This window comes from Habropoda laboriosa, unplaced genomic scaffold, assembly GCF_001263275.1.
Source record: "Habropoda laboriosa isolate 0110345459 unplaced genomic scaffold, ASM126327v1 scaffold143, whole genome shotgun sequence".
Lineage (NCBI taxonomy): Eukaryota > Metazoa > Arthropoda > Insecta > Hymenoptera > Apidae > Habropoda > Habropoda laboriosa.
In genome coordinates this window covers 2,921,137-2,933,616 of record NW_017100404.1, presented here as the reverse complement: position 1 = coordinate 2,933,616, position 12,480 = coordinate 2,921,137, and the positions used below count along the sequence as shown (strand labels likewise).

Genomic DNA, 12,480 nt, shown 5'->3' with positions numbered 1-12,480 from the left:
CGGTACCCTCTCCCCAAAGTCATTAGCAAAATCGTCGGTTAGGTCAGGCGGGAAATTCAGGCGGGAAATTTTCGCGGGAGATTTCCGTTATCGTAACACGGTATAATTTATCAATTTTTATAATTTTGTTCTAAATTTATACTTCCGACAATTTGTTATAACATTGTATATATCAATTTATACGTTTTTACAATATTCTTCAATGGAAACATAGGTTTTAGCGTTCTCGTTACTTACTCGTGGTTAAATTAATTTCGTAGGGATTAAAAATCAGGTTGACCTGTGGTCGTACATTAAAAATAACCATAGTACAGCTAAATTTATCGTGTTAAATAATCCTTTTTACACAAATCAAAAATGTATTCAACGTTTGTCTGTTATAATATCGTGAAATATTATATTACACATTTTCTCTATTCACACTGAATTTAAAGATTATAACGATTAAAAATCAAGTTGACCTGTGGTCATTTATCAAGAATAATCATAATAAAGCAGTAGAATCCAAACTTACTAACTCTTGTAGAGAATTTACTGTACTTTGTATACAGTGTTCTGTCGAACTACCCGTGGGTTTAGAGACGTCGGAAAACTGAAATCTGATCATCTGCACTGCGTGTCAATTGTCGTATATTGTCGTTAGAATAATAACAAACGAAGTAGGTCGTGCGTAAAGACTTAGTTGTTTACTAAGAGACAGTGTTTTTCTAGAAAAGGATAGAATATGTATATGTCTCGGGGAGACAACAGTAAAAAAAAACTAATTTCTTGTTGTTTCATAGCTATAACACATCTTATTACAAGAAAAATAAACTTAGGATACGATAAAACGAAATTCTTGCAGTAACTGATCTAATTAGCTATACGCAGGCTCTCCTCTATTTTCAATTAACTCGATCATTCGACTGTGTACGTATATATACATACATATTATTCACGCATACACATAACGTGAAACTGTAGCTGTGTAGCTCGCAGAGACACGCTTCTCGCTTGATTTTTCTTTCAAGCTGAGCTGTTCGTGTGTACTTGAATTCGGTGCACTAGCTTCTTGTATGCAACGGCACTTAATTCACACGAACGAATATGCTAAGTACGTAAATTGATTGGAAATCCGCGTAAAATCGAAAACGCGTTGTTCGATGTATTCCCTACAAGACTATAATCGCGCAGTGTAAACGACGTTCGTCGTTCGTCGAGGCACTCGTTCGACAGCCTCGTAAACACTGACTGAGGACGAGTCGTCCTGCCCGGTATCCTATCGCTGTACGCTCGCAACTGTTCTGGGAAAAATTCTAGGCCTTAACTTCTTAGAACTCGTGATATTTCTTGCGAGCTAAACATAAGAAACACGAGCCTGGGTCGTTGTACGTATGTACATCGAGCCAAACATAAAGCTAGCTGTCCTTTTGAGAGTGAAACTATCGCGAGTTGCTCTCGAGAGTATCTCTCGCGAGTGGACACTGCGTCTGAGATCATCGCTCAACTCTCTGAGAGTTATTTCGTTCCTTAGGATGCGTAGAATCATGCTGTAAAAAAATTTTTCGTTCCGGCCGTATGCCAAAATTGGCCTTTTTTTAACATCCTCCTTTAAATTTCTCTTGTCTCAGTCCTCCTTTCCTCATATTATAATTATGTTTGTCACTTTAATCCTAATTTTAAACAATACAATGCCTAGTAAAATAAAAAAAAAATGTGGTTTCGCTTGCGTACGGAATAGATTTTAGTACTGGGTCATATTTGACCCGCCATCCGCTGTTCAAGAGTTAATGTATCATTTCCAATATCTAAATTTTGAATAAATATCTAACTATGCTAGATTAGAAATTTTTATACAAGATGTGTAAAAATGTTTCACGTTGAATTTCTCGCTCAGTTACAGACAAACGAGAGAGAGAACTCGGCTACTCTGACCACCAGCGACGGAGAGCTGAGATTGTTCGCATACGACTGCCCCGATGTGAGTACCATAATTCACACCCTGTGTACTCTATCTATCTACCTATAAAGCTTCACTTAATACAAAGAAAAGAAAAAAAAAAAACTCGAAACGATAACGAATACTACGACTTTTATACTTATCAGAGAACAAAAGTAACAGAGTTTGTTAGCTGCTAAATATAATTTAAGTGTCACTGCTTCTTTTTGACTAGGAACATACCATGTAACATCTTAACGAGATGCATTTCAATATCTTTTCAAAACAATTCTATCTATTTTCATTCTTTTTTTTTTTTGTTTCTCTAACAAAAAGCATAGAGAGATCGATCGTTGAATGTCTATAGAGAAACTATCGAGACTACTACTGTACCTTTCCATATGTTCTCTAAACTACTTGTTAAGTATCGAGGTACGAATCGTTCGAACAATCTGCATTACACTCTCGTGGTACAAATTAAAATCATTCTCTTAAGATCATTTTTCTTCAAAAAATTATCAAACATCAAAGCAGAAAATATGATCGATTCGTACGTGAAACGCGTGACACGCGTAGATTACGCGTGAACGTTTTAAGTGTCGCATGTGACTTGTTGTTGGACCTGTCGTTTACTACCTTTCTCTCACGCTTTCTTCTCACAAAGGAACGAGCGCGTTGTGCGTTGCGTGAAACCACCGTTTGTGCGTTTACTTATCTTTGTCCGTCGTCGTCGTCGTCGTCGTCGTCGCCGCCGTCATCGTCGTCGTCGTCGTCGTCGTCTTCGTCTTCGTCGTCGTCGTCGTCGTTGTTGTTTGTTTGTGTTGTTTATTTTGGCTTTGTGTTTCTTTGTGTTGTCAGAGCTTTAGCGGAAGTGTAACAGTAACGATGGCCGGGAGCACCCAAACCGCCCAAACCGGCAATACCGGCCACGCCACAGTCAACACCAACTCACAAACTCACACTAGTTCTGAGCAACAACTACCCGTGCCCACCCCACTTCACTACCCCTGCAAGATTTGCGGGAAGTAAGTCTCCAATCTCTAATCTAAAAAAAAAACTTAAATTCGTTCGAATACAAAATAACGATGGCCGGCCACTGACACAAGTGGCTACCTTAAATATACACGGCGGGTACGAGCGGCAAGTATAGGCACAAGCACATATAGAGAACACTTGCTTTTTTTTCTTTCTAGAGAGAGGGAGAGGGAGAGAAAGAGAGAAAGAGCCTTCCTGCATACGTTTTTTCTCGAAACACGTAGAGAATTTTCTCAGTAGCATCCAGTTTCGATTACATGTTGTATACTTAACGAACGGTTGATAAATGTCAGGTATATTTTCATTGAAAGAATTGAAATTCTACTTTTTTGGGGATTAACGGCAAAAGTTTCACTTTTAATCGAAGGAAATTGGGAATATATTAGTACCTACTTGTTGTATAAGGAAAAAATTATATCTGTAGTATAGATATTTCGTGTATCAAGTCTAATGTTACATTGAAGTGTTTATAGGAAGAAATTGTGTGCGAAAATATTCGAAATATCAAGAAATTTGCAAAGGAATTGTTTTCATTTGAAAGAAAGTGTGCAAAAATGTGCCTGATACTTATTAACATCGTGTACTACAAACATACTTTCACAGAACGACTCATGACGATGCTTGTATCCTATTTGCTGCTAGCTACTATTAATGCCGCTTTCTAATCGATGTTTACCTTGCCACGAATTAACATAAGACGACACTTCTACAGTATTCCGTGGCAGCAAGTTGGATATGTTTAAGGAAAACGCACTATTCTCTATATACGAAGTACTCGGACAATTGCTTTATACATTTTTCAAACGAGACTCAGTTCTCGATAGATGTTGATTTTTATTTTTTTATCTTTCTTTGAAATTTTGTCGAATTATTTTCGAAAAAATGCTTAAAGCAATTTATGTGTAATATATATATTTATTGTATGTATATATTCATTTATTAATTCGATGTGATTGCTTGAATGTTAACGTTAAGAATTTCGAGAAGAATCGGCCGCAAAAGTGTCGACGTAGATTATAAAGTAGAGAATATAGTGCAATGTTTATGATTACACGTAGTAGCATATGACTATGTCTTATTCATTCATGAAAATTCATTTGTCTCCCCCTCTTTTCTCCTTTCTTTTCTTTCCTGCTATATGTACATGCATCTACAAAAAAAGAAACCCACTTTTTAGTCCCACCCGTTATATTATATTTGCGTGGCTGTCACTGAAATTCCTTTCTTTTGCAAACCAACGTTTTCGGTCTCGTTCAGTTGAATTGCAATCGTTCCAGTACCGTTTTACTCGCCACACGTCAAGGTGAATAATTCCGGCAATAAATATTTAGAACGCTTGTATTACCGTAGAATCGATAATTAATGTTGCAGCGCATCATACGCATGATCCGTCATTAATTAGCTCGATGTTCATACGTCGTTGTCGTTACACGATCGTAAATACCATACGCATCGCCCAAGATACCATTCGACGAGAAATTCCGAACGTCCAGAACCGTCAAAATTACTCGAGGAATAAAAAAGAAAAAGAAAACTTATCCGAGATACGTTTCGACAAAAATTAGAACCGTCAAAGTTACTCGATAAATAATTAAAAGTCCCAAGATACCATCAAAATTACTCGCAAATTAAAAAAAAAAAAAAAAAAAGAAAGAAAAGGAAAACTTCCCCTTTCGATGCAATACGATCAATTTTATCCTAATCACGAATAGCCCCTGTTTCTTTCACTCGCATAGTCTGTATGCTACTTACCGATCCAAGCATCGTGTCTACCTTTCTCAATGATCTAATCGATCCGTCTACACACATACACCCTCCAAGCAGCTACTCGTCTAACGCGATCGTCCGATTTATCTTGCAGAGTTTTCAACAAAGTGAAAAGCAGAAGCGCGCACATGAAATCCCACAGGCCGGCGCCCTCGCCCGATTCAACGGGTCAGGAATCTAAGAGGCCTGTCCAGCAACAATCGAAGGCGCAACAATCCCAACAACCCGGCCAGCAACAGCGTCAGCAACAGCAGCCGCAGCAACAGCAGTCGCAGCAGCAACAACCGCAGCAGCAGCAACAAGCGAGCAACGTTTCACCGCAGACCCAAGACTTCAATCAGCAGCAACTGCCTCCCAGCAACGGCGACACCGGCGCTCAGAATCCAGCGCATTTATGGCACAACCCAACGCGGCTCAGGCCACCATAGGACGATGCCCAGCCGGTTCAACTAAAGTTACCTTAACGAAGGCTGTAACGGTACGGTAGGAAAGTATTTTACGGTCGCGCGTACTACACACGCATAGGCAAAAAAAAAAAAGCAAACAAAACACTAACTAAACAGAAATCTAAAGCAAAAGAAAAGAAAACAAAAAAAAACAAACAAACGATGTATGCAAAAAACGAGATAATCGGGATCGTCGATGGATCGACGTGAACGAGAGAGAACGTTTTCTTGCGCACACGTGGAAATGGGAAGCGAGAGAAAGTGGGGCGGCTCTCGAGTAATGTGTTTCAAAACGTTAACACAGGCCGAAACGCAAGTCTCAGCCTCTTCTTCTTGCACCTACGAGACCCAACCAACGTTCATCAAGCAACGTTCCTGTTTCTTTTCGTTTCTTTTTTTGTTTTTGTTTCTGTTCTTCGACGAGGTAAAACTGAACGAACGAACCACACTTCCACGAAAATAGATAAATATAGTTCCGTGAAGAATGAGAAACGAGTTGATGATGAAAGGGAAATGAAACGAGAATACCTCTTGCACGCGCTATGGACCTGGCCGAACAAAACCCCGCGTGTTCTCTGCCAGGCCAGCCATAAAACATAAGTTTAAACCACGTACGTATGTAGGTGCGGGAAATGCGTGTGCATCGACAAGTGTTAGACCAAGAAGCGCCTCTATCGTCGTCGATAATTTAGAAGAAAGGGATACAGAGAGAGAGAGAGGAAAAGGGTAAACATTCGTCATGTACCAGTTGTGACAGTCGCTAGGTTTCGGACTCTCACGACCCAACGACGAAACTACGAGGATAGAGGCTGTTCTGAGGTCGTCTCGATGATTACTTCGCAGTCGTAATCGAAGCTCTGTTCAACGAGGAGACAGGGTAACGGAAAAGTCCCCCTGTTCGTGTCATGTGGGGCGGACAAATCGTCGCGACAGTCCAGCGAAACACGGCGCGCAACCGACAACAGGTTGGATTGTCGAAAGGATAATAATCGAACGTGCAAGCTTTCCGTCGGGTTTTTTCATTTTCGTTCTTTCGATCAAAAAAACACACACACAAGAGAAGACAATTGGAGACACTCTCACGGAGAACGTCCTCGACGAAACGGTGTATACATTATATATATATATGTGTGTACAATATGGCCTACGGAGGGTTGGCGATCAGGAAATATCGCGCACCCTCCAACGAGCAACAACCACGCCGCGGAGATAGTGTTTTTAAGTTTTTTCCAAACTAGCAGCGACCAGCCAGGGGCTAAACGAAGAGAAAAAAGCTTCACTGAACGACTTAGATAAGGGAATTTTAGCCACGATCAGTGTGCTGTAACGTTTTGAACGATTATTCGCGGTTCTCGATGTACCTAATATGGCTATTACGCACGTGAAATGTTCCCAGGATTGTGCCACAAGACATTAACTGTTACCTGTTGCCTCTTTGTCATTTGTTTTTCTTTCAATGTTTTAGATTGTTTCATTTTCGTCTCTCTTTTATTTTACATATATATATATATTTCTTCTCTTTTTCATTTATCGTCGTCGGGATCGACTTGCGAACCGAGAATCGTTCGATCCGCGCGAGTAAGGAAGAATCCTTTCGTTCGAATTTTTCTGCCCTTTTTTAGAGTGAAATTCGAGCTACAAATGAGGCGATCGAAAAAATGATTCGTTTGATATTTACACGTAGTATAGTGTATTAGTAAAAGAAAGACTCGTTTTCTTTTAAGACGGTTCGCGAGCAGATCCTGTGTACTTAATGAAATTAATAACGACTTGTTGCACGTTCGCTCTAGTTCTACTTAGTTTAAAAAAAAAAAAAAGAATTACATTTAGCGTATTTAAAATGTCGATAAGTAAAGAGACATTTCACTTGTCAGAGACACGTTCGTAGATTTGTTGATGCTCCCCCTAAGAATTTTTGTTACCTCTGTTACTTAATATATATGAATATATATTAACTATATTTGTCAGAATAAATTTTAATATATATTATATATATATATACATATATACACATTATACATATGTATAAACAGATCGATGTAATTTGAATGATGATTCGTAGCCTAGGCGAAAAGATAATTAGTTCTCTAATAGAGTGAGAAGAGAGAGAGAGAGAAAAGAAATAAGAGACAAGTTGTTCAAGTTTCACTTCGGCTCGCGATCGATCGTGCGATCGCGATCGAACTGTAACATAAATTGATTATACATACAGCCGTGAGTACATTATACATACGCGCACCGAATGCAGACACGAGGCAGAGAGCGTTTTATTTAACAAAAAAGAAAAGGAAAGGAAGAAAGATAATGGAATCGTGGTGAACCAAAATGAGAGAGAGAGAGAGAGAGAGAGAAAGAAAGGTGGAAAGAAAGGATTATTATTCGACTAATCTGATCGCGTTAGATCACGACTCTATCTGTACATAATCCGTGTACATGCCTGTACATAATTGTAAACGTCAGTGTCTGTATGTGTACAATTCGAATGAATTTTAACGCAAACAAAACAAAAAAAATACGTAGGCTAGGTTTTAGGTTGTTTTAGGAGGGATCTATATTATAAATAAAGTATATATACTTGGCTTGATTTTCTACCTTACTAGGGACTACGTGGCGAAACTCTTCGAGCAACAATGGCGAGCTTTACCTATTTAGGCACGTTCTTTTCTTGTTGTTGTTTTCTTTCTCGTCATTTTCTATCCTTTCGTTTTCGGGCGTGACAGGCAACGATGTTCCTATATGTAAGGTGCCTTAAACTGATTGTTTGCGTTGATTATGCTATAGAAATTGTTACCATGTCGTCCCGACACACGCGCGACGTTCTGTTTTTTCTCCATGCTGTTTTGGGAAAAAAGAATCGTAGGTAGTACAATTGTAAACTTTAACAACGACGAATTATTATTGTTTAGCGATTATACATATATATTTATGCTTCGATTAACGTTTTACATTGCCACACGAGGAGGAGGAGATTTGGCTGAACGGCGAAAATTCTATGTTACTCGCTTTAATTATGTTGTATTTACGTTGTTTGTTTTTTTCTTTCTTTCTTTCTGTATATGTATGTATATATATATGTATATATATAGGAACATCGTTCCCGACGAAATTTTACAAGAGAAAAGAAAACGTAGAAGAAAGGAGTGAGAGAGAGAGAGAGAGAGAGGTGAAGAGACCATGTATACACGGTATCGATGTAAAATGTACGAAATCGCTGAACATTGTGTATTCTGGTTTGTGTGTTCGGTCCTAATGCTCGATATTGTTGTTGAAGAGTGTGCCCCGCCGATCGTAGCTACTCTAACTCTACCTTAAAGATATTGTTATTGTTAACATTCTTCTTCTTATTAACTTTTACCATTAAAAAAGGAATAAAAAAAAAAATCACGATATACATTTTAACTTTTTAAACTTTTCACGTGTAAAAAGGGGGAAAAAAAGGCGAGAAAAAATAGAGGCGCGCAAGCAGCAAGTGACTGAGGATGTGCTTTTAAACGGTAATCTGCCAAGTTTTAACACTGCGACGTAAAAAAAAGAAAAAAAAAAACGAGAACGAGAGAAAACAAAAAAAACAGAGTGTCCACGTAAACGCGACGGCTTTAAATCTTCCAATCTTGTGTTTTGTAGTCCGAGATACGGCGAGGCGAGGAGAGAATGTTACGTTGCAAACCAGCGCGATGGCGCCGCGAAACAGAGAAAACGAAACGCAAACGGAAGAAGAAACTTCCGTTTGACGTTTTCGACATTCGAGAAGAGATCCGTTGGATTTTTAATGCTTACGAGAGAGAGAGAGAGAGAGAGAGAAAATCGTCTGTCTTTTATGCGTGTGTGTCTTGTGTTTCTTCCATGTTTCCCCTCTTCGTCACCGATCCTCCCCTCCCTCCCCCACTTCTTATCCTCTGATTCACTGACAAAAGAACAAAAAAAAAAAAAAGAAAGAAAAGATGTGTAACGCGCTGTTCAAACGATAAACGTTCCGGCCACGCACCATTCGTTCATTTACAAAAAGAGAGAGAGAGAAAAGAACAAGAATTGCGTATCGATAGAGAGAAAAAATAAAAAAAAAAAGTCGTATGACCAGGGGCACCGTTTTATCTACTGTATCTGAAGAAAACGCACACGAGGAATAGATTTTTTCTTTCCGTATACCCTAAATGTATGTACGTATATCGTTCTACCACGAACACGCCACTCAAAACGACGTTTCGTTTTCAGAGGAGATATTTTTTAACAATTAGAGACGGTTGAAAGTTTCAACATCGATCACGTTCCGTATTTGAAGGAACGACGAAGCAGTATTTATGTCGCTGAACGTTCGACGCGTTTTACCGAGTAATTTATTTTTCAATCGCAATTGTAATCAACAGATAATTACGGCCCCATGGGTATACCTCTTTTCTGACTACAGAAGAACACACGATTTTGTGAACTCTGAGTGAACGGCCTCCAGTAAAGAAACGAGAGGGAGAGAGAGAGAGAGAGAGAGAAAGAGAGAGTGAAAGAGAAGAAAGGGTAGAGTGAATAAGAGAGCGTAATCCTAGAAATCTATAAGTAACTATAATAACTAAGATCCTAGGTGGTTCGAGTCTTAATATAAGTTCATTTAAGGTGTAAAACTGTTATATGAATTCCGACCACAGGTTCGGGGCATAAGTCGAATGCAAACAAAATTAGCAGACATATCATTTAAGACAATACACTTGTTACAGAAACTAAGTTTCTACTAATGTAATTCTTATTATATGTATGTAATCTAACTCTTAATCGGACTTAGAGAGATTCGAGGTGAAACACGGCGTAGTTAGTACTTTAAAAAGAGAACAAAGTGGAAAACAAAGAAGAGATGTGTTTTGAAAAAAAAAGGGGCGAGCGTTCGAGGCAAATTTTCCATTCTGATCAAATCCAGAGGACACGTTTCAACTGTCGTCTATATAACTAAATTACGTATTTCGATCGTTGTTCTTTTTCAATCGATAATCATCGTCGATTACTTTACAAATTTTCTACTGTATGCAAAGTAACGATGTACTTAAAATTAGCTTACTACTTCTCCTCTTTGGTTCACACGTCACGTACTTAAAGTATTACTTTCTTGTTGTTTGTTTTTTAATAATAAAATGAAAAGGGGGAGAGATATAATTGCACAGGGTAGAATTTACCTGTGCAAGCTTGCAACATTCTGGATTTGGAGCAACCTTGGAACACGGAAGATAATCCTGGAGGCTGGTTACTCAGAACTTAGAGAAAGGCACGATAAAACGAAGCAATGAAACAGTAACGAAGATATGCATGAATTGTACAAACGAGTCCCTCCACGTCACAGAAAAAAAGAATGATATATTATATATATATCTATATGGAGAATATATATAACAAACAAAAAATGATAAATATGTGATGTATTTAAATGGTATGTGGTATATGGTATTACATATTTGTACATAGGCGGACCCGTGCCATCAACTAGTGAGTTGTACCGATATTGTACTGCCATTAGTCGAGTTAGCTGATAACATCGAGTGAATGGGGAGATAAATATTGACGACGAAACGGATTATGTACGCGGCATGCAATTTTTTTCTGTTTCTTCTTTTTTTTTTTTATTCAGCGACACACAAGTGAACGAAAGAGATTCCTTTTTAATTCTAGAAATTGACATTTTTCTTCTTTTAGCGAGCGTTCTTTTCGTTTACGGGAAATGTAGCTTCAATTGCGACAGAAGAGGAAAATTGTTACGCGTTTATTTAATGTTATTTACAGCTGGTAGCTCGAATTTGTTACGTTTCTTCGGTAACACTGATTTAGGCTAATTAATTTCGAGACTTCCGTCGAGATCGAGAGGTACAATATTATTTTATCGATCACGTTTCATAGTTTAATTAGAAAATTTGAAGTAGTTTTCATTATCTAACGTTTATTATTGCTTTCATTGCGAATACCTTCGAACGATTTGTTCCGCGACAACGCCACCGTAGATTATTTATTGTAGCGCCATGACTCGTATGTTGGAAGAAGTGAAAAAGAAAAAAGAAAGAGAAACGAATCAAATGTCCTGATAATCGAATTGAAAAGCAATGGCGAAAGTTACGTTTTGCGAGAATATATATTGGTACAACTCGGTGAAGAAAGTGTAGCGTGGTTATACACCTGAGGAATGTGCTCAAAATACTGTATTAAAGAGAAAAAAAAGTCTACTAAATGATCATCAACGTTTATGCAAGAAAAAAAAAAAAACTACTCTTAAACAAGTGAAAAGTTATTTATTGGATTATATTGATATCGTAATCTATTGTCCTCTTACCTATTACCTACTTTAATGTCTATCTCTATACGCCAGCATGGTTCTTTATACTCTTCTATTTGATGTTAATACTATTCTCTATTATAACTTTTACTACGACGGTGAGAAAAGAGAAAAAAAAAAAAGAAACGCAAAACGAAATGTATTGTTAATAGTGTTTTTAATGTATTCGAAGCATGGTCAGCTGTAGGGGAGTCACGTCTACGTAATGTCGCGTTTCACATGAGAACTGATCGATTCGATACGAAAGAAAGAAAAAGAGAAAAAGAAGAAAGGAAGGAAAGAAAAATTGGGAATCTTTGATCTCGTTCGCACAAAAAAAAAAAAAAAAGAAACAAAAATATCATCATCGTCTCTCTGTCTTCTTCGCCTGAGATTAAACTCGTTTGGAATTTCTCCAATCCTAAAATCAATCAATCTACGTTCTTTTTCTTTCTTTTTTTTTTCAACTCGATACGATGGAACACTCTCCCGACTCTTGTTCGAAGATCCCTTGTTCTAGACTATATCGTTACCTGTTTCGCTGCGAAAGCATGAATCTCGACGCGCAGAATCAGCACGGTTCAGTGTATTCATGTGACACGGACATTTTCTATCGCAACGGTTATTAATTGCAATAATTACGATAGAGTGAAAGAAATGAAAGAAAGAAAGGAAGGAAGCGTGTGCTCGGTAGCAATATCGGGCGCGGACGCGCGCGTCCGCACCCGTCGTTGTTTTTTCCACTTCTCTGCTCAACTAGTTCTTACCTGTAAGCGTAGCTGTATACATTAAACAAACAAAAAAAAAAAACAAAAAACAAAGAAATATCCTCGTCACGTTAGTCTTTGAAAAGGGTGAAAAGAAAAAAAAAGAAGAAAAGTTCTCTCTCCGACTTCTTGTATTGTCTTTTGCTCAAAAAAAAAAAAATAAATAAAAATTAAAAAAAAATGTAAAAAAACCGAAAAAACGAAAAAAATACTCAACGGGAAAGAAGAAGAAACGAAGGAAACACGTTTAAGACGCCGGTTTTTTCC

General features: G+C 38.0%; 1 protein-coding gene across 1 annotated transcript in view; it reads left to right on the top strand.

Moving 5' to 3' along the window:
- Nucleotides 1-5,151, top strand: part of LOC108575340 — a 413,517-nt gene extending 408,366 nt beyond the window's left edge. Inside the window, exons 18-20 of the mRNA XM_017938107.1 lie at nucleotides 1,877-1,960; nucleotides 2,777-2,943; nucleotides 4,815-5,151. Of these exons, the coding sequence (XP_017793596.1) occupies nucleotides 1,877-1,960; nucleotides 2,777-2,943; nucleotides 4,815-5,148 (585 nt within the window). The 3' untranslated portion in view covers nucleotides 5,149-5,151. The remainder of the gene's footprint in view (nucleotides 1-1,876; nucleotides 1,961-2,776; nucleotides 2,944-4,814) is intronic.
- The last annotated feature ends 7,329 nt before the right edge of the window (nucleotides 5,152-12,480 follow it).